The 24,652-nt window shown below is 34.1% G+C and overlaps 1 protein-coding gene across 1 annotated transcript; it reads left to right on the forward strand.

Moving 5' to 3' along the window:
- The first annotated feature begins 191 nt into the window (after positions 1-191).
- LOC124538287 (3'-5' ssDNA/RNA exonuclease TatD) lies at positions 192-24,521 on the forward strand. Its single transcript, XM_047115295.1, has 6 exons — positions 192-350; positions 418-597; positions 3,469-3,567; positions 5,474-5,637; positions 20,610-20,956; positions 22,160-24,521. Exons 2-6 carry the CDS (start codon positions 456-458, stop codon positions 22,320-22,322), a joined length of 915 nt encoding a protein of 304 aa, XP_046971251.1. The 5' UTR covers positions 192-350; positions 418-455; the 3' UTR covers positions 22,323-24,521.
- The last annotated feature ends 131 nt before the right edge of the window (positions 24,522-24,652 follow it).

The following is a 24,652-nucleotide window of genomic DNA, read 5'->3' on the forward strand; positions in this document are numbered from 1 at the left end:
TTGAGGTTATTTCATTAATAATAATTTAGACTAGAGCTCATGACATAAAATGTTTACAGTCACGATATTTATATACTGCAGTGACGGCATAGTAACAAAACGTAACACGAATGAAGTTAGTTCTATTTGTAGAATGTCTAAGTGGATTTCAATTGCAACAACCAATGGAATGTTTCTGCGGGACACTTAATAGCAAATCACGGACCGTTGTATTTGACATTACGAATTGTACAAGAAAAACGCAAACTTTCCTCAAAAACATGGTGGCATCTCAGTGAAAAGGGTGTACATTTTCACTATTCATAATAAAAATTAAGAAGCTTATTAAGCAGGAGTGTTTGATACAATTTGTAAGTTAATTATAGTTTTTTAATGTGTCTCTGAGAATATAATAATAAAATTATTGTAATTTTGTAGGTAAACACCGCACCAATAAGCTTCATACAAAATTAAGTATGACGTCTGAAGAAATCCAGATATCCGAAGAACTTAAGGGATGTTACGAGAATCTGATTGTGATCGACATTGGCGCAAACTTAACAAACAAGAAATACAGCCGTGATCTCGATTCCGTGGTTCAAAGGGCAAAAGATGCAGGTACGTGTGAGAAATAACAATATTACGTGTAAATAAAACTTGCGTGCGAGTATGTGATAAATGCAACAACAGAATTAATGAATATTAGTCGTTCCGCGAAAAAAACGCGATACATTTGTGTTGATTTAGGTTGTAGATTTAATCGTTAGTATGAACATTTCTATATATCTGTGATAATTGGCTTAAGGGGACTACAGGAGCTAATTGCCCTTGAGAATCACGCGCACACACTTACACTAACGACAAAAACGGCATGTCCCCGCGCGCACTACGCTTAGCGAGGCGGCGAGGTTACGCCTGAATATTCCAATAGATGGCGCCGAACCGCCGCGCGCCGCGCCGAGCGAAAGCGAAGCGAAGTCAATTCTATCAATTCTATCAATCATAGATTTCATAAAAATAGACAGGACAACAGAATTATTTTAATTTCTTTGTGTCATTTAAAAAATTATGATAAAATTAAACTGAATTAATTAAACTTAAATTATTATTATTTTATGTACAAAAAATAGTTAATTTAAACATTTTTTCTTTAATTTTTACTGTATCAATTCAATTAGTTGTAATACTAAATATTAAATCGTACCTATTTTTAAATTTTGTAAGTTTGTTAAGCGATTTATTAAATAAAATTGGAACTGTTCGTAATTTGTACACTGACAAAAAGCGTAGAGTTTGTTCGTTTTACTAATATCGGTACACAAAGAAAAAAAATTAAGTTAAAAAAGTCAGCATCAAAAAGTTACTATAAAAATAATATCGTCAAGTCGGTTTAGTAGAATTATTGGTTAACTCGGTCAATCACAGTGGGTTTAGTCATAAATCTCATAAAAATAGTTTGGATATTAGAATTATTTGTATTGTTTTTGACTGACATTTGAAATAAAACTGATTCAATTAAATTCAAATATTTTTATTTATTTTTGGTTTAACAAAAAAGCAAATAAATTTCGTTTCAATTTTTTTATTAAAATATTTTTTTTAATTATTCGTTCGTCGTCGTTCGTTATTAAAATATCTTGGATACTTGCAATCAATATTTCACCCACTTTCACTGAAGCTACGAGCTAAAATTTTTCAATTGATACTATTTCCAATCTTTAAAAAATATTTAATTACGTATATGACACTTCTAAATATTTTAGTTCTTTGGTTCACAACAATTACATATTTCAAGATGGCCCAGTGGGTAGAACGCGCGCATCTTATTGCGGGTTCAAACCCAGGCAAGCACCACTAAATATTCATGTGATGTGCTAATTTGTATTTATTTTTTTTATTATTAAATTTCATCCATACATAACTATATTTCCTATTATAAACAAAATTGATAAAATTAAACTCTAACGTAATAGAAATAGCTTCCGTGTTATTTTTTTTCGATTTTCTTAATTCTGAAAAAATAAATGCATAGTTGTTAGGAATTAAATTTTAATAATTAAAAAAAAAAAAAAGATATATATATATATATATATATATATTTTTTTTTTTTAATATATATATTTTATTTATTTTTTTATTTATTTTTAATATTTATATTTTTTTTTTTAATATATATTTTTTTAATATATTTTTTTTTTTTTAATATATATATTTAAATATAGTCCTTTAAAAATAATAAAATTTTAGTTCAGAGTGCGGGGATCGAACCCGCACATTCTTCTTGGACTTGCTTGGATTGACCAAATACTCCATGGTGACTGTAAGAAATTTGTCGAAAAATCTGATTCTATGCGAACTAATTGCATTGTTTTTAATAAATGTTTCCAATAATCATTATTTATAAAATATATATATATATATATATATATATATATATATGTTTACTAATTAAATACTCTTACCTTTTCATATTATCTTTCATATGTTCGGCTTTTTAATTTATATGAACGTTTTTTAGTTTTCTTCACAGATTGTACTTTATTTCCCATGTTTACAAAATTAAACTTTATAAAAAATAACTTAACAAAAAAATAAATGGCTAACTACAACTAGACTATTTTAACTTAATATATTTATTTACATAAAAGAATAATATTCGACAATTAATTTACAATTAAAATTACACAAAAATAAAATCTACGAGATTTTATTCGCAACGATGCGGTGAAAAGAGCGACACGTCTGTATAGCAACAGGCCTCGGCCGGCAGTGTCTGTACGAGGCGCTCACGCACACATGCTTACGCATTTTGGTCGAAAATAAGAAAATCTGATTTAAAAAAAATCTATTGATTTTACTAAATAATTAGGATAATAAATTTTTAGTATATTGTTTGTAGAATAATCTGATAAAAGACCAAAATTATTGAAGGTATATAAGTGTAGTTAAAAAACAAAAAAAGACTTTTTTAGAGGTAACTTTGCGATTTTTTTCTATCGTACCAAATTAATTACATCATGTTTTCAACACAATGTATAACTAGCATCTATCCTGAAGATTAACATATATTTTTTTCATTTGGTTTATTGCATTGGATTATATACTTTTTGGCATTTTAAAACTTGCATTTAGCTCATGTAGTCCCCTTAAAAAAACAACAATAGCATTGCATTGCAACATCTGAATATTCATTGAACATTGAAAATAACTTTCTAATTGTAATCTTGTTAGATTTATTATTTAATATATCATTGCTATGTAAATTACATGATTTGAGCATAATCTGTATTCTTATATTTACATAAATAAATTTAAGTGAATTAAATTAATATAACTGATGATATTTAATTGGTGACATTTATGAGTCTATGTTAGTTCTCTGTTGAATATTCAATACAAGCCTGTAAATTTACTTCTAAAAATAATACTTGAATAGAATATATTTAACGTAGAAATTTTGTATGATTAATTTAAAAAAAAATGATCTAGGCGTCCAGAAGATCATGGTAACAGGAACATCGGTTCGAAGCAGCAAAGAAGCACTGAGACTGACCCGCTTGTACCCCAGCACAATATATTCTACAGCAGGTATGGTTTATTTATAAAATTTGTATAATTTTAATCTGTACTAATAAAGGATGTTGCTTTTTGTAATGTACAACGGTAAAATCAAATAAGCTCATATTCATAACAGTCTGTTCTTGCGGAAGTTTTAGTATATAATGCTATCATAAAAGTATCTGTGATTGGTTAGTTTCCTGTTTTCAATATTTTTGGTATGGCATTACACAGCACAACATCACACATTAACCGGATATCGACACTACTAAATATTACCATTTGATAGTAGAATGTCTAATAAATGGGGGATAACTGTAGTCTTTTCCAACCACAAGAAGACATAAATCAAAGAAATAACAGGACATTGAAATGATACAATACTATTGGTCAAGAGCTTGATTAATATTCTTGATTGAATTGTGAAAAAATGACATTTCGAACTTTGTTAAATCAAAATAGAATATAAGTAGTTTACTGAAATAGTATTTAGTGGTATTATTTAAATTAATTCTTATATATATAAAGTATTTATTTAAATTAAGAACTATTTGTAGTGAATAAAATAGCCGAGCTATTAGCAAAATGCATGGTTTGTATCAAAGGTTAGTTTAACTTTCTTCTTTTCTTGGAATAGACTATACCTTGACAAGCTTAAGCAATGTCCTGCCAAGTAATTAAAATTAATTTTAGACGACCTCCTTGGTCGAGTAGTTTATAAACTGATTTTCATGGGTACGCCACTCCTAGGTCCCGGGTTCGATTCGGCCAAGTAGATCAATCAAAATCATTACTTTTCTATGTTGTCTTGTGTCTGGGTGTTTGTGGTACCTTCGTTACTTTTTCCATAGCACAAGTGCTGTAGCTACTCACATTGAGATCAGAGTAATGTTGTCAAATCTTCAAATTCATTAATTCAATTCATTTTTTTTAAAATTGCAATTATTGACGTGACAAGGCAGAATTTCGTGTTCTTGTGCTATTTAAAATAGAAAAGCAAAATGTGCGTGGCTTACTTGCTCATTGAATTCTAAATAAATGAAACAAGCTGTCCAATGAGATTGCATGTTCATATGAGATTGAATGAAACTGTGTTTTGTAAGTTGCTAAAAATTGTTACATAATTTCTTTTTTGTATTGTTTTATATAACTATATTTTTAGACGTGCACATAATTGGAATATATATTATTTTTAAAAATAGAAAGGCAGGTTATTTTGTTTGGCAAAACATTGTCAAGATAACACAACCTGTTTGAAAGTACTTTAAACAGATACAATCATATGATACAAGCTTTTATTTATATTGTGTGTGTTGTGTGGGCAAAATTGTGCAACCTATTTTTTTAACCACTTCGACACACCCAATTGAACCATTTTATGCCCCGTACCGGCTTCGCTCGCGTTCAATACTGATACGAAATATACTACAGAATTTATTTATCGATATCACATCACAAACTTCTACAATTATCAGTGTTTATTATATTGTCCATGTATTATATACCAAAACCTTCCTCTCGATTCACTCTATGTATTAAAAACCATATCAAAATCCGTTGCGTAATTTGAAAGATACATACATACATATTTTTTTGACGACCTCCGTGGTCGAGTGGTGTGTACACCGGTTTTAATGGGTACGCCACTCTGAGGTCCCGGGTTCGATTCCCGGTCGAGTCGATGTAGATTACCTTTAGTTTTCTATGTTGTCTTGGGTCTGGATGTTTGTGGTACCGTCGTTACTTCTGATTTTCATAACACAAGTGCTTCAGCTACTTGGGATCAGAGTAATGTATGTGATGTTGTCAATTTTTTGTTTTATACTAAGTAATGATGCCATTATTTTCTACCAATAACTATCGCTTAAGAATTGGTAATCATTGTAAATAGTTAGTTGGGAATGTATAAGTGAGTAGTGGAATATATTGGACCTAGGCGTGCACCCCCACGACGCGAAGTCAATGTCAGAGGAGGAGGCGTGGGCGGAGCTGGCGGCCACGGCGGCGGCGCCCGAGTGCGTCGCCCTCGGCGAGTGCGGCCTCAACTACACCAAGGACTTCTCCGAGCCCAGCGTGCAGCGGGAAGTCTTCAAGCGGCAGGTGAGTCAGACCGACTTGCCGACCTCTTTGATCGGAACTACCATCGCTATTTAGATGACTTCTATTCTAGGATGCAATTAAATTGGATTTGGATAATAGTCTAGTAGTAGCCGTTATGAATGAGTAGAATTGATCCTCAGTTACGATTAAGCTAATGTTTATATGATCCCCCCTTTTTTATCGCTGGAAAAACGCTTTACGCTATTCCCCCACGTAATGGACAGTGGGGGGGGGGGGTGTTGGTACTCCCCGGTTTCCTGGACGCCGAGTGCGCCCAGGTCCACCGAGTTTACCCACTAAAACCAGCGGTACCCTCTCCGTCTTTCGGCGGACGCCACGGGATCGCTTACGCATGCTACCGTGTATATGATCCCCTTTGATCAACCGATCCAAATTGTTTTTTTTTTATCGCTGAAAAATTCTGATAGCGTTTGTCCCGTGTAGTGTAGTAGTGGGTATGTGGGACTTGTCGGTGCTAAAAAGGCTATGAGCTCCAGGTTACCGGAATACCAACTAAAATACCAGGGGAATCAAGGGGGGGGGCGTGTCATGAGATCGCATGCGCACACCGTGACGGTCACCATGGTGTCTTATACATATTATTATAATTACTTTTAATTTACACATGTGAATATCACTTCATCATTTGTTTGTTAGGTAGGAGTTTTGGTTTGTTAAGGTTTCGATGAACCTTAAAAAAAAACAGGTTTTTAATAGTATTTTTCACACGTATGTCAGACGCTTTAATGAGTTCATTCGGTTTTCACATTTTCAAGGCTGTGCACGGCGTGGATAAATTATAATTAGAACTTGTTATGCGACTGCTCACGTTCGATGTATGAGTTTATAGATTAAACAACTCCCGTCCGGCTTCTTGGGTACATACTACACGCAGAATGTCATTTGACACTAAAATTCTAAATCTTTAATCATTATGGATGCGTTACACTTGATTACCACAACAACAGCCTGTAAATTTCTCGCCGATGGGCTAAGGCCTCCTCTCCTTTTGAGGAGAGGCTGGAATATATTCCAGCACGCTGTTCCAATGCCGGTTGGAGGAATACACATGTGGCAGAATTTCGATGAAATTAGACATATTCTGGTCTCCTTCACCGCCGAGCATGAGACGAATTGTAAACAAATTAAGCACATGAATATTCAGTGGTGCTTCGAATTTAAATCATATCATCGGTTAAGATGCACGCGTTCTAATCACTGGGCCACCTCGGCTATTTACACACTCTACACTTGCTTATTGACAGTCAAAAATCTGTCTCCAGTTTTGGAAATAAGGTCAAGTAAGCCGATGTCTCTGGGTTGAGTCAGCTGTTTATCATTATATGAACTATTTGCCTGTCCGCCTATATTATAGGATAAATAAATTATCAACAAGAATTAAGCACATGTAATGCTAGTTGTCGCCTGCAGTTTTGCTCGCGTTTAAGCCACTTGGTCGTAAGATATTGGGTATAAAAAAGTAGCATATGTGCTCATGAGTTCAAGTTTGCTTCATTCCGAACTCTATCAAATTCCATTCATTGGTTTGATCTTGAAATGACAACACACAGATGGACATACAGATCTGCTTTCTCATGTATATTATTAGTAAAATATCAATCATACTTGCTCGTTTGCCCAAGAGTTTCGATTAAGATTGACGCGTTCTATTCACTGGGCCGTCTCGTCTCCGTAGTTTAATTAAAAATGATTCGAAAAGATTAGAGACTAAAATTTAAAGCCTTTGTCTTAAAAAAAAAAAACGAGTCTTAACTTTCGTCGGTGTAGGCAGTTTCTCGTCACGCGAAAGTGAATTCATTACCTTTATTCCTCTGACGAATTACGTAAAACTTCAAATAGACTTTTGACGTAATGTCTAATTGCAGGCAGTAATTGTATGAGTAACTCATGTTGGTAATTATTATTCATTTCTGGCGTTAATAAACTATGTGTACTCAGTGAATTGATAATATCATCTAACCACATAAATATGGCTAGTAAATAATACCCAGAGGATAAAACAGATTACGTAATAATAACCACTCCGGAAGTTGTCGTCGTACGGTAAAAATCCTTAAATGAAATACCCCTGTACAACAAACACAACAACAGCCTGTAAATTCCCACTGCTGGGCTAAAGGCCTCCACCACGCTGTTCCAATACGGGTTTACATGTGGCAGAATTTCTATGAAATTTGCCACATGCAGGTTTCCTCAAGATGTTTTCCTTCACCGCTGAGCACGAGATGAATTATAAAGACAAATAAAGTACATGAATCAGCGGTGCTTACCTGGGTTTGAACCCGCAATCATCGGTTAAGATGCACGCGTTCTAACCACTGGCTCCTATTCCCTCACGAATACCTCTGTGCTATTCAAAAATCAAAATCAACATAAACTTTATTCAAGCAGGCTTTTATAAGCACTTTTGAATCATCATTTTACAATTAAGTGAAGCTACCACCAGTTCGGAAGGTAGATTCTACCGAGAAGAACCGGCAAGAAAATCAGTAGTTACTCTTTTTCAACATTTAAAAAATACAAAGTCATGTTAGTTAATACAATTATTGAAATTTGATATATCCTTCTTGGAAGTTAACAGGTATTAACGAGACTAGACATTAATCTATCTTTACGATAAATTTATCTCAAATGCATTCAGTCGTTCTGACTTAATAGTGTATCTATAAGATGATTTGTACCTTCTACAGCTATAATTATAAACGGCCATAAATGTAACTAAATGATCCTGATTCTTTGACGATTTCCGTTAGTATATTATTATAGTTAATAAAATAGATGTTAGTATTTCCTTAAGATATTAAGAATATTAATCTATTCACACATCTAGGACATATGAAATGTTTTGTCATGAAATATTTGATGTCGAATGAAAGCGAAATTATTGGTCGACAGCGTAGTTTTAAACATGGAAATTAAGTATAAGTAGTAATAATTAAATATAATTCTATAGTAAATAAAGATTAATTAATAAGGAATTATATGTAGTGCGTACATCTAAGATTTGTTTATATTTATTGGAATAAAGTATACGAAAACTGACTGCTCTTAAATATTATACAAAAGAAAAAATTCTAAATTTATACTCACATTTATATATTTACAACAACAACAACAACAGCCTGTAAATTCCCACTGCTTGGACAAAGGGCCTCCTCTCCCTTTGAGGAGAAGGTTTTGGAACATATTCCATCACTCTGTTCCAATGCGGGTTGGTGGAATACACATGTGGCAGAATTTCTATGAAATTTGTCACATGCAGGTTTCCTCACGATGTTTGCCTTCACCGCTGAGCACGAGATTAATTATAAAGACAAACTAAGCACATGAATCAGCGGTGCTTGCCTGGGTTTGAACCCGCAATCATCGGTTAAGATGCACGCGTTCTAACCACTGGGCCATCTCGACTCATTTATACATATTAATATATTTAATAATATGTATTTATATTAATTAAGAAGACTTTGTATTAACACGCTAATCACATGCTCTATTGATAAATATATTAGACTATTTATCAAGTTACGACCTATTAGGGTGTTAACATATTATACAAATGAACCATAACGTTGATAACAGGAAACGTTATCGAAGTTCAATACATATTGTGTGACAGGTCGTGTGCTCTTTAATTTACCTTCGTTATATCTGAGAATTTAATCCCTTATAAGGTGTTTAAATCTTTGAAAGATCGGGACCTAAAAATAAGTAATAATAGTTTGCATATGCTTTGATGACCTCCTTGATCGAGTTGTGTGTACACCGTTTTTCATGGGTACGCCAATGCTAGGACCCGGGTTCGATTGCGATCGGATCGTCGGTAGATTTTTGACTATGAATAAGAAAGTGTAATCATTTCTATTTTGAATAAAGATTGTAACTTTGACTTTGATTCCCGGCTGAGTCGATGCAGTAAAAGTTCATTGGTTTTCTATGTTGTCTTGGGTCTGGGTGTTTATGACACCGTCGTTACTTCTGATTTTCCATAACCGTCCTGATTCGATCCAAATCTGATTTCCGTAAGTAACTAATTGGGATCAGAATAATGTATGTGATGTCCAATATTTATTATAAACATAAATACATGTGTTTATGACTGCACCGACAACGCCGATGTTTTTAAATCTCTCTCAGATGGGGTTGCCAGTTTACTACATATTGAGTCATTGCTTATATTGTTTTATTTGTTTTGATCATTATTACTTTTTCAGTTTTTATGTTATATTATTGTTTATGTTAAATCCTAAGCTTTCATTTTCGTTTGTGGCGTACAATAAAGTATGTTTCATACATATGTCACGCGATTGACCTACATACATCGAAGATTAGATATATATTGACGTATTTATTATAATCTTATTGGATTACCTTACGTATAAATGATTTATATGAAACCATTTTTTTTCTATTTCGAACGGCATGGCGGCTATTCTCACTAATGTCTCCCAGTTGTTATGATTTGTGCTCTGAATCGAAGATGGAATTAATGTAAACACACCTAAGATTCACTTATTATTTGCGATTCGCTAATAAAACATTAATGACACATAAGATTTAAAATTAAGGGTCGTATATATTGTCGAAAAATAAAAAAGATATAAACGTTGTATTCAGGGTTATTTGTAATCAATAATTAAATACAGAAGAAAAAAATTATTTTATATGAAATTTTTTTTAAATAAATTTTTAAAGTTGTATTTTTGACAAATTTTGTAAAAAGCTAAAAAACTTGATAATCCAAAAATTGTTCATTTTTGCACCGGGAGTTAAAATTATTGCAAATAGTCACCCATCACCTCTTGATGGGAATACGTCGAATTACCAATAATACTGTGTATAGGCATTCTGTAGTTTATTCAGTTACAGCATTGTACCTGCGAAGCCGATAAAAATAAGTAGAGTTGGCCTCTACTTTCGATTAATCTGGGGTTTCATTTTGTGTGATGTAGTCAAAGTTTCTTAAGAAAAGAATCATCGGAAATACCAGAACTGTTATATGTTTGTAGAATTACTCCATAGAATTTTAACTTTCAGAACGATGGTAGTTTTTACTTGAACTATCAGTAACTAAATGTAATTCGACGACCTCCGCGGTCGAGTGGTGTTTACGCCAGTTTTCATGGTTACGCCACTCCGAGGTCCTGGGTTCGATTCCCAGCTAAGACGATGTAGATTATCATTAGTTTTCTATGTTATCTTGGGTCTGGGTGTTTGTGGTACCGTCGTTACTTCTGATTTTAAACAACACAAGTGCTTTAGCTACTTACATTGGGATCAGAGTAATGTATGTGGTGTTGTCTCATATATATTTATATGTATTTAAATTCTTTGTACATTGGAATGAATTAAATGAACACTTTGATACCGTGTAAATAATTTTCAATTTCGCTGCATCAATCGAGTCTGTCGGTTTATCGCTGAAACGAAACATGCGAAACGTTGCCCACTCGACTCTAAATATAGCGAGTGACGTGACGCCGTGTCGTTGAACGTACAAGTGGAGTAGGACACTGTTAGGGGTAGCAGTTATTAAACGTTTAATCTCAAACTCAAACAACTTTATTCAATATAGAAGCAGCACACTTTCTTATTGATGGTCAATTGAAACACTACCACCGCTTCGGAAAAGAAAATACCCCGACCTGAGAAGAACCGGCGAAAGAAACACAGCGGGTATATTTTTTGTTGTTTGTCTCATATATTATATAAACAATTTAATATGAGATGAAATAGCCAGGAGGCGATCGCTTCATTCCCAAGGTGTGCTATCGATCATAAACTCATGAATTGTATAGTAACCTTTTGCGTTCCTTAATATTTTTTTTTAATTTGGCAACAGAGGCATTTTGAACGCTTTCTGGGATCCTGTTGTAAAACCGTATACATTGCCCCCACAAAGGAGTTACTGACTCTATGTAGTCGAGTAACAGGAGTAACAAATTTATGGAAACGTTACTTAGTGGTAGGGCTTTGTGCAAGTCCGTCTGGGTAGGTACCACTCACTCATCAGTTATTCTACCGCCAAATAACAGTACTCAGTATTGTTGTGTTCCCGTTTGAAGGGTGAGTGAGCCAGTGTAACTACCGGCACAAAGGACATCATATCTTAGTTCCCAAGGTTGGTGGCAAATTGACGATGTAAGGAATAGGTATTAATATTTCTTACAGAATCATTGTCTATGGGTGATGGTGACCACTTACCATCAGGTGGCCCATATGCTCGTCCGACAAACTATACAATAAAAAAAAATTACCTAATATATTTGAGATTACAAGTACTGCCCCTCGATTTTACCTCATTAAATATGCAAAAAAATCGCCGAATGGACTAAGATATCCCTTTCGAGGAGAAAGTTTTGGGGCTTATACCACGCGACATGTGACAGAATGTAAGTGAATTAAACACATGCAGGTTTCGTTACTATGTTGTGTTTTGTGAACTTAAATTAAGCAGTAATTCAGTTGTGTTCGCCTGGGTTTAGGCATACTTTTTTTAAACCTAACACCTGAAAAACACATAGACTAGTATGATACAGATTCATTTTAAAACAAAAGGGGTAGGTACCACCCACTCATCAGATATTCGACCGCCAAACAGCAGTACTCATTATTGTTGTGTTTTGAAGGGTTAGTGAGACAGTAACTACAGGCATAAGGGACATAACATCTCAGTTCCCTAAGTTGTTAGCTCACTGGTAAGGAATGATTAATATTTCTGACAGCACTAGTGTCTATGCCGAGGTGACTGCTTATCAACTATTGGCCCATTTATTCGTCTACCTATGTATATAATAATAAAAAATCTGTATGATATATAGGGGTGACACAGATATTTATATATCCATCTCAAATACGATAAAGACAACTCGTCTTAGTTTCCGTTTTTGACTTTGACGACCTCCCTGCTCGAGTACTGTGTACACCGGTTTTCATGGGTACGCCACTCCGAGGTCCCGGGTTCGATTCCCGGCCGAGTCGATGTAGATTACGTATAAGTTTTCTATGTTGTCTTGGGTCTGGGTGTTTGTGGTACCTTCGTTACTTTTGATTTTCCATAACACAAGTGCTTTAGCTACTTACATTGGGATCAGAGTAATGTATGTGATGTTGTCTCATATATTTATTTATTTATTTATATAAGGTAGATCTTGTAGACTTGTCTTGTAGTTTTACATTTTAATTGTTGATCTCGTTAAAAATTGTCGTCGCTGAAATTTCTTTCGATGCACGACGATTCTACGCGAACGAGATAAATGATAAATACGAGTAGTAAGTACGATATCCAGTTTTGACCTTATAGATTTCGAACCTAATAATAACACCTTATTCGAATTGTAGAAGTAATGATGAATAAACGGCATTGACCTTGTATTGTCGTGACGTCATTGGTCAGATCTGAAATAACCTGGTTTTCGTTGCGTATTCGTGAAAAATTGCGCTTTGAAAGTTGATATCGTGACTTGGGAGTAAAATTAAAGTGTATGTAGAGTCGGGGTAAGAAAAGGTTCGTCACCTTAAGGTCTGTTTTCGTGTGCTCATGAGCGATAATCTGCTTTTCAGATCGAGAATGACATATTGCGTCGCAATGATATGATGTTTAGATTCAAAAGATACTAAGAGTTTACGACTTGAAAAGGGAATGAATCTGATAACTGACGTAGGTTTTCTTAGTCCGACTGTACATATGTAGGTAAGAGAAATCAAGAAATGTTTTGAGTGCATCATATGCCAGAGTGGTACGGTACGTACGGTTTTATGGTTTTTTTTTTATCATAATTCCTGCTGTGATTGTTATATATGCACTCGATATACTCGGTTTATATTTCTTTAATGAAATGAAAGGTTGACACCCTGACCGCGTCGTCTATATTGTTTGAAATGAAATTGTCTTACTGTCTTTAAATAACTTAATAAATATTTCCGGCCTCTGTAGATTTTGGTGAAGCCAAAATGCTGTTTAAAACGCCCACATTAATTCCACCCACAGACTATATTCCAGGTGCATCAATACGTATAATAAAATATTCTTCAATATATGTATATAATAATAAAATATCCTTCATTCAAGGTAGGCTCGTAAAAGCACTTTTAATTTGTTACGTTAAAGTTTTGAATTGAATGGAAAGCTACCACCGGTTCGGAAAGTAGATTTTACCAATATGTCAATGGAGAATATTCATATTCTGTAAGAGCTGAGATTGTCCAGTGGTTAGATCGCGTACATCTCAACCGATGATTAAGGGTTCAAAGTCAGGCAAGCGTCACTGAATTTTTATGTGCTTAAAATGTGTTTGCAATTCATCTCAAGCTCGGCTGTAAAGGAAAACATCGCGAGGAAACCAGCACGTGCTAAATTCAAAGAATTTTTGTCGCATGTCAATCCACCAAGCCGCATTGGATCTGCGTGGGGACATATGCTCGTAGCCTTTAGCCCAGCTGTGGTAAATTTAAAGCCTGTTACTATACTATGTATATAAAACTTAATATATTGTCTCTACTCGATTACATTGTGTGCACACTGACGAGTTTTTATAATTAGGAAGCCATTGCTGTTTAATGGGATGTGTCCGGATCGAAGTCTGTAGTCTTATGATATCTGATGCAAGCGGTTATGTTTTGATAATATTTTTATTTACACTCGGTTAGTTCTGTAATATATATGTTGTGGTTTACCTGTAATTCGAGACGCATCTAAATATATAGTTATATTTGTGCATATTATATAGTAATAACGTCTGCCGGGTTTAGTTAGTTATATATTTATATACTTACGAGCTGTAGAAGTTTAAGTGGTACTACATTAGTATCCGTTTAATTCCATGCGGGATAAGTTACAATGCAATTATATTATTATATATATTCTGAAGTAATTCTGTCTGTCTGAACCATATTGGAATTAGTAAGGACTCTACTTTTGTATGCCTTTTCTAAAAATCAATACCCGACATGTAAGCGAATTTGCGAGCGAGAAATTAATGATCTATACTCTATTCCAATCATAAGAGGAGAAAAACCAAATAAACAATTTGACAGCAAATTAACGCGATATCAATCGTGAGGCTGGATTAATGTCGGAATTTTGGAAGTAATCTTACTTGGTGGTAGGGCTTTGTGCAAGCCCGTTTGGGTAGTACCACCCACTCATCAGTTATTCTACCGCCAAATAACAGTACTCAGTATTGTTGTGTTTCGGTTTGAAGGGTGAGTGAGCCAGTGTAACTACAGGCATAAGGGACATAAAATCTTAGTTCCCAAGGTTGGTGGCACATTGACGATATGACGAATTCTTGCAACGAATATTTCTTACAGCGTCATTGTCTATGGGCGATGGTGACCACTTTCCATTATTATATTACATTGGTGGCCCATATGCTCGTCCGCCAACCTATACCATAAAAAAATCTATAGTGGATATCATTAGTTAAGTGTAATAGTGTTGTATTATTTATACATATAATAAAATTGGAGTGTCTGTTTGAAATATTAAAATAGCCCCTTTTTACTCAATGCATGTGTCTGTATACACGGTACATATGTATACCAAAATAACATTTTTTACAATTTTTGTCTGTCTGTTTGTTTTTTCCTGCTAATCTTTGGAACGGCCGGACCGATTTTGACGGGATTCACTGACAGATAACTGATATAATAAGGAGTAACTTGGCTAGAATTTTTTTTTTGTTAAATTCAAACGCGTACAGGGTCGCGGGCATAGCTAGTAAATAAATATATATTAATCATAGAATCTTAGTGGTTCACAATATTGATGAGTTAGCAAATCGTATGAATTACGTAAATACGTATTTCCTACTTCGATTGCAATAGGCTACATGTAACTTCTCGGAAGCATCTACATTCCGAACAGCTGTTCGTAGAAAAAGTGTTCGCAAGAGCTAACTTGGATAGTTAATATTTTGATTGGATTTGATCTCGGAGAAGAACCGGCAAGAAACTCAGTAGTTACTCTTTTTTAACATTTAAAAAATACAACGTCATGTTAATTAAATACAATTATTTCAATTAATGTATCCTGCTTGGAAGTCAACAGGTATTAACTCCACGCTTTTTTGTCATCTACAAAATCTTGTATCGAATAGTATGCTTTTTCTACCAATGTATTTTTAACAAACGATTTGAATTTACTAAACGGCAAAGTTAAAAATTTCTGCGGAATTTTATTATAGAAACGGATACCTTGCCCCAAGAAGGATCCATTGACTTTGCGGAGTCGGAAACTTGGCGTTATAAGTTTATCCTTACTTCTAGTGCATATACAATGATTATCACTGATTTTATCAAAGTGATCAATGTTACTGTGAATATACATGATATTGTTGTAAATATATTGCGACGCAACAGTAAGTATTCCTACTCTGTTAAAAACATCCCGAAGAGAGTCTCTAGCTCCAAGATTATAAATAAACCGAATTGCTCTCTTTTGTAAAATAAAGACAGATTCAATATCTGCAGCGTTACCCCAAAGTAATATGCCATATGACATAATACTGTGAAAATAACCAAAATAAACTAAACGAGCGGTATCAATATCAGTTAGTTGTCTAACTTTTCTAACCGCGTATGTTGCGGAGCTGAGTCTTCCTGTTAGGGATGATAAATGAGAAGTCCACTGAAGTCTGGAATCCAATTCTATTCCTAAAAACACAGTAGTATCAGCTACTTCAAGACGGTCACCATTTAAAGATATATTATAATTTTGCTTGCTAACATTAGGTAGGGTAAAAACTACACATTTTGTTTTTTGAGCATTCAAAACTAAATTATTTACTGTAAACCAATTGTGTATCTGTGATAATGCACCGTTCACATCGTCATAGTCATTTTTTTTCCTGTCAACCTTAAAAATCAGCGAAGTATCGTCAGCAAACAACACTATATCACAAATACCCTTAACATAGAAAGGAAGATCATTTATATATACTAGGAATAGAAAGGGACCCAAAATTGAACCTTGTGGAACTCCCATTTTTAACGTAGATCCAGAAGACTTTATTCCATTAATGAAAACTTGCTGGATTCTTTGACTTAAATATGAAGCGATGAGATCAAGAGCTTTACCTTTAACACCGTAATATTTGAGCTTATAAAGAAGCGTTTCGTGTTCTACACAATCGAATGCTTTAGATAAATCACAGAATACTCCAATAGCGTTCTGTGATTTCTCCCAAGCATCGTAAATATGTTTGAGAAGCGCAATTCCCGCATCAGTTGTCGAGCGACCTCTTCTAAAACCGAATTGCTCACCATGAAAAATAGCATTTGTACCGAAATGGACGAGAAGTTGATTTAAAATAATTTTTTCGAAAATTTTACTTAAGGATGGGAGTATTGAAATAGGCCTGTAATTACCGGGATCGCTTCTGTTTCCAGTTTTAAAAAGTGGTAAAACTTTACTACATTTTAACAAGTTAGGAAATGAACCCGTGTCCAAACTCTTGTTAAAAATTGCTGCTATATACGGAGCAATATCGTATATGATGTTATTAAAAAATTTTACCGAAATGCCCCATATGTCGTTAGTTTTTTTAATATTTATAGTTTTAAATACTTTTATGACATCTATTGCAGAAACCGTTTCAAATGAAAAATCAATAACGCATTTAGAAACACTATTATTTAATAACCTAGCTGCATTTGATGTAGATGATTTTAAATGAAATGTTATTTTATGGGGTACTTTATCAAAAAATGATTCAAATAAATTAGCAACCTCTAATTCAGAACTCGTGTATCTACTACCTGTGTTCAATTCTATTGGTATCATTTCCTTTTTGGGTTTTCCACTAACACTACTAATAACATCCCATGTGGCTTTAATTCTATTATCAGAATTCAGGATTTTTTTCTTTAAATATAAGGACTTAGCAGAAATGCATACTGTTTTAAAAATTTTGGAATATTTAATGACGTATTCTAAAAAGGCTACGCTTCGATTCCACCGCCTCATATCATATAAGTCGTATAATTTATTTCTACTTTTATAAATACCAACAGTAGCCCAGTCACTAAACTTTAATTTTGTGTTACTACAACATGATTTCATTTTAAATATATTGTTATATTGTTATAATAGATAGAGTGAATGAATGTAATACGTGGATATTAAAGTAAAAAAAACACTGATAACTTTATAAATATCTAATATGATGCCGTAAATAAACAAGTTCTGTACTATAAATAGTATCTTTTTTTTTAGTTTTTTATTTATTTTACAACATCCACAGGCTCGCAGATGCCCGTGCCTTTTTTGACATTTTATATTTAACATTATGACGTTTTATATTTTATACTAAACATCAGCAGATCTTCGCTTGGGAGACGTGGCCCACGCTGTTTTTTTTTATATTTTAAAATAATATATACATAATCTATAATAAATAATATATAATAAAAATATGTGGCAGTATATACGTAATTCTTATTACTACAATCCAGCGGGTCCTGGTCCGCGCGTATATTTAGTATCAGCATTGCACCCATGTGTCGCCGGGGCGGGTCGCTAGCTAAAGTATAAAATAAATGTACTACAGTTAACTAGTTGAGGCGGTGAATCATTTCCTGATTCCATACAAAACATGTGCTATTCTCTCGACAGATAAGCGAAACAAATTGGAAACAACACACCCATATAGAAACGATTATGCCGTCTTGGTTATCGTATATCTGTCATATTGAGACATACTTTATCGCGTCGAAACGTAATATCGAGATGATATTTAATTTAGCCTATTGATTTCTAGTTATGTTGTATTTATGGTTTATCACATGCTCCGCGGTGAAGGAAAACGTCGTGAGGAAACCAGCATGTGTCTAACTACCCGCTTTGAAACAGCGTGGTGAGATACGTTCCAAACCTTCCTCCAAAATAAGAGGAGGCCTTAGCCCAGCTGTGGGAAGTTTACAGGCTGTTGTTGTTGTTTATATCTAGTTATTGGACATTCAACTAATTCCACGCCTTTATATTTGCTTGTAGGGCTTTGTGTAAGCCCTTCTGGTTGTCAACGATCATCAGATACTATGTATTCTTATTATATTACTCTGTATTCGAACGCTCACAATACTATGTCTTCTTATGTTCTGGATGGTAGGTTCAGTGAGCCAATGTAACTACAAATATAATATATAAGATCCCAAGCGTGGTGCCGCATTGGCGTTCGGCGATGGTTACCACTTATCATTAGGCGTTCCAATTAGGAGCCCTCGTACCGATTTTATAAAAATATATTTTCATGTGGAATAAAGCGTGACGCTCTCTTAATTTTATTATTTAAATAACCATGTTCATCTAACAGATGGCCATAACTTCCATGGCCCAATGGATTCAATCATTCGCTTGTCTATAATATAAATTTATATGAAATATATTTTCGTCAATTTAAATAGATGATCATGAAATGCGAACGTTGAAATATATTTACACAGCCCTGGTTAACGAAAATTCCTTGACGCGTAGGCGATTGCGCACTGATCGCTCTGACCTCTGAAGATCAAATCAATTCAATTAGAGAGATTTACTCTTGATTTGGATAACTATTACACACTATTGACTTGGAAAATAGCCACTTGATACATATTTATTGTATCGCTTTTTATTTTTATGGAATTAAAATTGCCTTGCGGATGAGCATATGCGCCACATGATGGTAAGTTGTCACCGTCACACATAGACAATAACGCTGTAAAAAATATTAACTATTCCTTTCAAGGTCAATGCGCCACCAACCTTGGGAACTGACACTGGCTCACTTACCCTTCAAACCGGAACACAACAATACTGCGTACTGTTGTTTAGCGGTAGAATATCTGATGAGTGGGTGGTACTTACCCAGGCGGGCTTGCACAACGCCCTACTACTAAGAAAATGTTCCTGTTCAAAATATATTATTTTAGTGGTGCATGTTGTAAATTAGGTCCTTATTTCTTGAGGAGGATAGGTCATCGTATTCCAAGAAGGTTCTCGAATGCTCGAATGTGGATTGGTGGATACCCATTTGGCAGAATTGTAATCAAACATATAATAGGACTGGTAGTCGCCCGTGGCTTCACTCGACAACGCAACTTTATACTTCGGATCCAATATTTTTACGTGACTACATATTTGTTACACTAAAAGTAAAAAGTATAGTAACAGTCTGTAAATTTCCCACTGCTGGGATAAGGCCTCCTCTTCCATTAAGAGGGTTTGAAACATATTCCACCACGCTGTTCCAATGCGTGTTGGTGGAATGTACATGTAGGCAGAATTTTCGATGAAATTAGACACATGCAGGTTTCCTCACGATGTTTTCCTTACTACGACTAACACGTATTGAGAATTTCGTGTATGTCGTGTAGATTAATCGTCAGAAAAAAAGAAAACATGTTTTGTCCATGGTATTTTATGAACGGAAGTTGTAACTACAATTTGATTTTCGTTATTTCCGAATTTGAAATCATTAGCATTTTTAAAGTTGCCTTTTCATTATATTATTTACTAAATAATAATCAGATGTTATCAATTTGCAGTTTAAATGTTTCGACATAAGTACGATGAATAGATTAATAATATTACTGAGTAACATAAATATAAATTTAGATATATGTGTATATAAAAAAATAGGTACATATTTACATAACGTTACCAAACTATGAAGAAGTTATATTAATTTTATTATTTGGTTTTACAACCATAAAATAATGTAGTGAGACATTTTGTTCGAGAATAAATCTTCTATATTACAATCACAAAATATTGAAATAATTAAATAAAGTTATTAAAATCGAGCATCAAGTGCTTTTTCTCATGAAATATTTTATACTAATTAATAGAATTATATTTTTGTAATGATGTGAATATAATATGATAATTAACGGAATCTCAATCTTAATTTTAGATAAATTAATTGTTGCTAAGTACATGTGTCTAAGTATTGTTATTCGAAAATTAATTTCAGGTGGAAATGGCGTGCGAACTCAGAAAACCACTATTTGTTCACGAAAAGGAAGCCCAAGATGATTTAATAAAAATTCTGGACGAATTCGGCAACCGCCTACCGCCCGTCGTAATCCACTCCTTCACAGGGTCAGTGGAGCAAGGCATAAAGTATATAGAGAAAGGTTTCTACCTCGGCATAACAGGGTACATATGCAAGGATAAATCAGATGGCGGTATAAGGCGATTGCTTTCAGAGAGGATATTGCCGTTGGACAAATTGCTGGTGGAAACTGATTCGCCGTTCATGTACCCGAATATGAGGGCTTCGAAACTGCCCCTGCACGTCAAGGACTCGTTAACTGAGAGGTACGTGATATTTTATATTTGATCAGTTTTTTAGAATTTGTATGAGAAAGGCATAACAGGTTTTTTGGGATATGCCCAAATTACGAAATTATTATTTTTAGTAAATTATTGTCGTGGTTAAGTAGGCAATTGCTAAATGAGTTTGAAGGATGAAAAACATTTATTAATTTTTTTTTATTCAAATATATCTGATACATAGCCAAATATAGTTTTTGATTGCAATTTGGGCACAAGGGCATATACTAACAGCCAGTAAATGTGTCCCTGATGGACTGAAGACTACTTTTCCTTCGTGGGTAAGGTTGGAGGTAATTTAACAACGCTGCATACCGTAAAATGTCCTTGAAATTAGACATTTACATGTGACTCCAAAATGTAATGACTCCTCTGAGCATGAGATGAATGACATATATACATACAAAAAATAAACATGAGAAAATTCAGCGGTACTTGCATGGGCTTAAAACGGTACTCTGCTACTTTGGCTTGGGAATGTTTGAGAAAAATATTTTTTATTTTAATAAGAAGTAATGAGTAGAATATGTTATTTTGATTAATGGTGATTACTAATGAGAAATTTCCATGTGGTATGCTATTGAACTCTAGGCGTGTGAATGGCGGATTTTAGAGGTTTTTTTTTCAAGTTAATAAAAATGTTTAAAGTAGTTTATCTACATTGATATGTCAGTTTATCTGCCAGTATCAGACTATTATCTAAGGACCCGTGTCTGTCAACGTCTACCACTATCGTACTACGAGGATTATCCTGATAAATCTGATTTAATACTAATAATTATGCCAAATATTGTACTACAAATAAATGTTTGAATATGCGATACAAATAACTTTGAACTCCGATCTATCAAAATTATATGGAAAAGTAATATTTAAGTTGGTGAATACATTTAAGCCTTCACACACGTTTTTGGAAAATATACTCCTTATACAGCGAATTCTTATCTAAAAACTTACAATTTTTTGTAACGTTAATAATTACACTGGCTAATTCGTAAATTAGTATTATTGCCCTATATAATTGGCGCATTGGCGATGAAAGGAATAGTTAATATTTCTTACAGCGTCATTGTCTATGGGTGATGGTGACATTCTTTACAGCGCCATCATCGTCTATGCTCATATGCTCGTACGCCAACGGATAGCATAAAAAATTACAACAATCGGTTTTTTTTTTTAATGTATCAGATCCATGACGTTCGTGAACCGCTACTGCACGTTCCAACGCAACGAGCCGTGCGCGCTGCCCGCCATCGTTGAGCTCATCGCCGGCTTCCTCGCCGAGCGGCCCGAGGACGTGGCGCTGGCCACCGCCTTCAACGCGCTTAAGCTCTTCGGCCTCAGCCAGTGACGCGCCCATCGCTGGAGATCATCGTCTTTTTGACTATCGATATCGAGAACTCGGTCGGTAAATATGGGCAGCTTTTCGGAATTTTTGGAAAATCTCGTGGGTTGTAATTTTGGACATATTTGTCATTGTTGTGACGTTTCATCGTTCTGTTGACAGGTCTGTTGCACTGAAATAGTTTTTTTTTTTTTTTTTCTAAACAAGGCTTACGTTTCGACTTAAACTCAAGTCGATAGCGATAATGTTAATTGTAAACTCATTAAGATGGAACGAACGAAGTCCAAAATCAGTATAGTCCAAAAATTCTGGATCGCTTTGAGTATATATGAAAGATTCGAAAATTATATTTATACACACTTATTTACGCGAAATGTTGTGCCTTTATAGAGTCAACAAGATATATTTAATCATAAATAATAAGTATATTTATAGCGATTGAATGTTACCTAATTAAGAGATTTATTCAAGAGTTAAACGTATATACTTATATATATCGGGGTCTCTTCAGACGTCATTTGACAGCGAATCAAACGATTATACTCATGTTTACGAATTATGACAATATAAATATGACATTGGGATGTAGGAGACGGGTAGTAGAGAATGAATTTGAGATGTAGAGAAGTGGAGAAAAGAATTGGCACGCCCACAGAGCGCTGGTCTCGCCAAGCCAATGTTTTAGATGCAATAACTACTCGTCTCGACAATGATACCCTTGTATGGCATTCAGAGGCTATTTTATATAAAATTTGCATTGTTAAGTCTTGCCATCGTATTCACTAATGAATTAACGCCTCACCTAATTTATAAATATCAAACTAGTGCCGGCCAGGTTATGTAGTTTAGTATGATTTTGCAAAATCAAACGAATAATAATTATAATAACGTATGTATATTTTTTTTAATATTTTAAGCGTACCTGAACGCTTCGAGACTAATGCCATTTATAATTAATTAAATAAATAATAAAAAAATAGTTGCATAATATTGCTATGACGATGTATTGTCTGTGGTTATTTTTTGTCTATTATATTTTTTACACGGTATTTGTGTAGGTCTTTTTATGTTGTTTTTTTTTGCGTTTTGCACATGCCTTTGATGTATTTAGCAATATATATACACTCACACACATGCAGACAGGAATGCCTTCAAAGCTGTATACATGTGTGCGAGTGCATAATTAATATGGTGGCAATCGATGACAACTTTAGTCATTATGATCTCAATATGTCTACGAATGTATAAAGAGATATATTTTTCTTTTGTATTAAATTCCATCTGTGACGTAGCTTTGAACGACAGAGCCGGTGGTGTGATTGCATGTTCGTTGGTACGTTGAGTATTTATTATCTGTCGATAGGTTTACGGTTACGTCACGAACTGTCAAATAGAAATGTCACTGTCATTTGAATCATTTTAATCGAGTCTTGAATATATGTCCGTTTTCGTGTTTCCCATATTTGTTGCGGAATGCGTAGCCATATGGCCGTATCCTTTGCCACTAAATCGCCCCTAGTGTCTAAGACCCGCGTCTCGTTGCCACTGTATTCGTTCGCACGGTGTTAGGTGTTTTCTTAGCCTCGCTCTGCGCAGAGTATTCCTATTCGAATTAATTCAATTACTGATAATTATTCATCGAATATAATGTAAATAGTGATTATAATCGTAATTTTAATTAATGCTGGTAGTCACAACGAAATCAAAGACTGTAAGTATGTACCATGTGGAATTTGACATGTTTAATTATTACGTGTTTATTTTTTTTTTCTTGTAAATTAAAAAAAAAATGTATTTAATCAGACCCGACTACACATGTGGCTACGAAATGTATACAGTTTTATAAAGTAGCTCCGTGTGTAGTCGGTCATAGAGTATTGTTATTAATTCCTTTATTTTTTGACAATCACTTTGTTGGTAGATTATAAGGTACCGCTGGATTGGGTAGTTTACTCGGAAATGTAACGCGACAAATGTGTACGGTTAATTTATTATTATTATGAATGTCAATAAGGCTTAAGTATAGATTTGTTGATATTAATGTAATGTTTGCGTTTTCGAGTAAATTATTATAGATTTAATGTAAACGATCCCGCGGGTAAGTGTACTGTAGTGCCTTCGACAAACGTCCTTTTGTGATACATATTTTTCTTAGATTGTACAGATTATTTCTTTCAATAAAACTGAAAACAAAATGTCTTTTTTTTATTAATGAATTTTAACTTCAAACCCATACATCGCCAGGGATCCACGGTGTGAGCTTAATGTTGTGGCACTCACATAGAGTGCTTTTTCAAACGAGTTTTGTTCGCGTATATGCTGTTTTAAGACTAGGA

This window comes from Vanessa cardui, chromosome 20 (genome assembly GCF_905220365.1).
Source record: "Vanessa cardui chromosome 20, ilVanCard2.1, whole genome shotgun sequence".
NCBI classification, from domain to species: Eukaryota; Metazoa; Arthropoda; class Insecta; order Lepidoptera; family Nymphalidae; genus Vanessa; species Vanessa cardui.

Excerpts from the sequence above, each read along its gene's own strand:
- LOC124538287 (XM_047115295.1), top strand. The coding sequence starts at position 456 with ATGACGTCTGAAGAAATCCAGATATCCGAAGAACTTAAGGGATGTTAC. Across the intron at positions 5,638-20,609 it reads GGGAAGTCTTCAAGCGGCAG|GTGGAAATGGCGTGCGAACT; the intron begins GTGAGTCAGACC and ends AATTAATTTCAG. Across the intron at positions 20,957-22,159 it reads AAGGACTCGTTAACTGAGAG|ATCCATGACGTTCGTGAACC; the intron begins GTACGTGATATT and ends TTAATGTATCAG.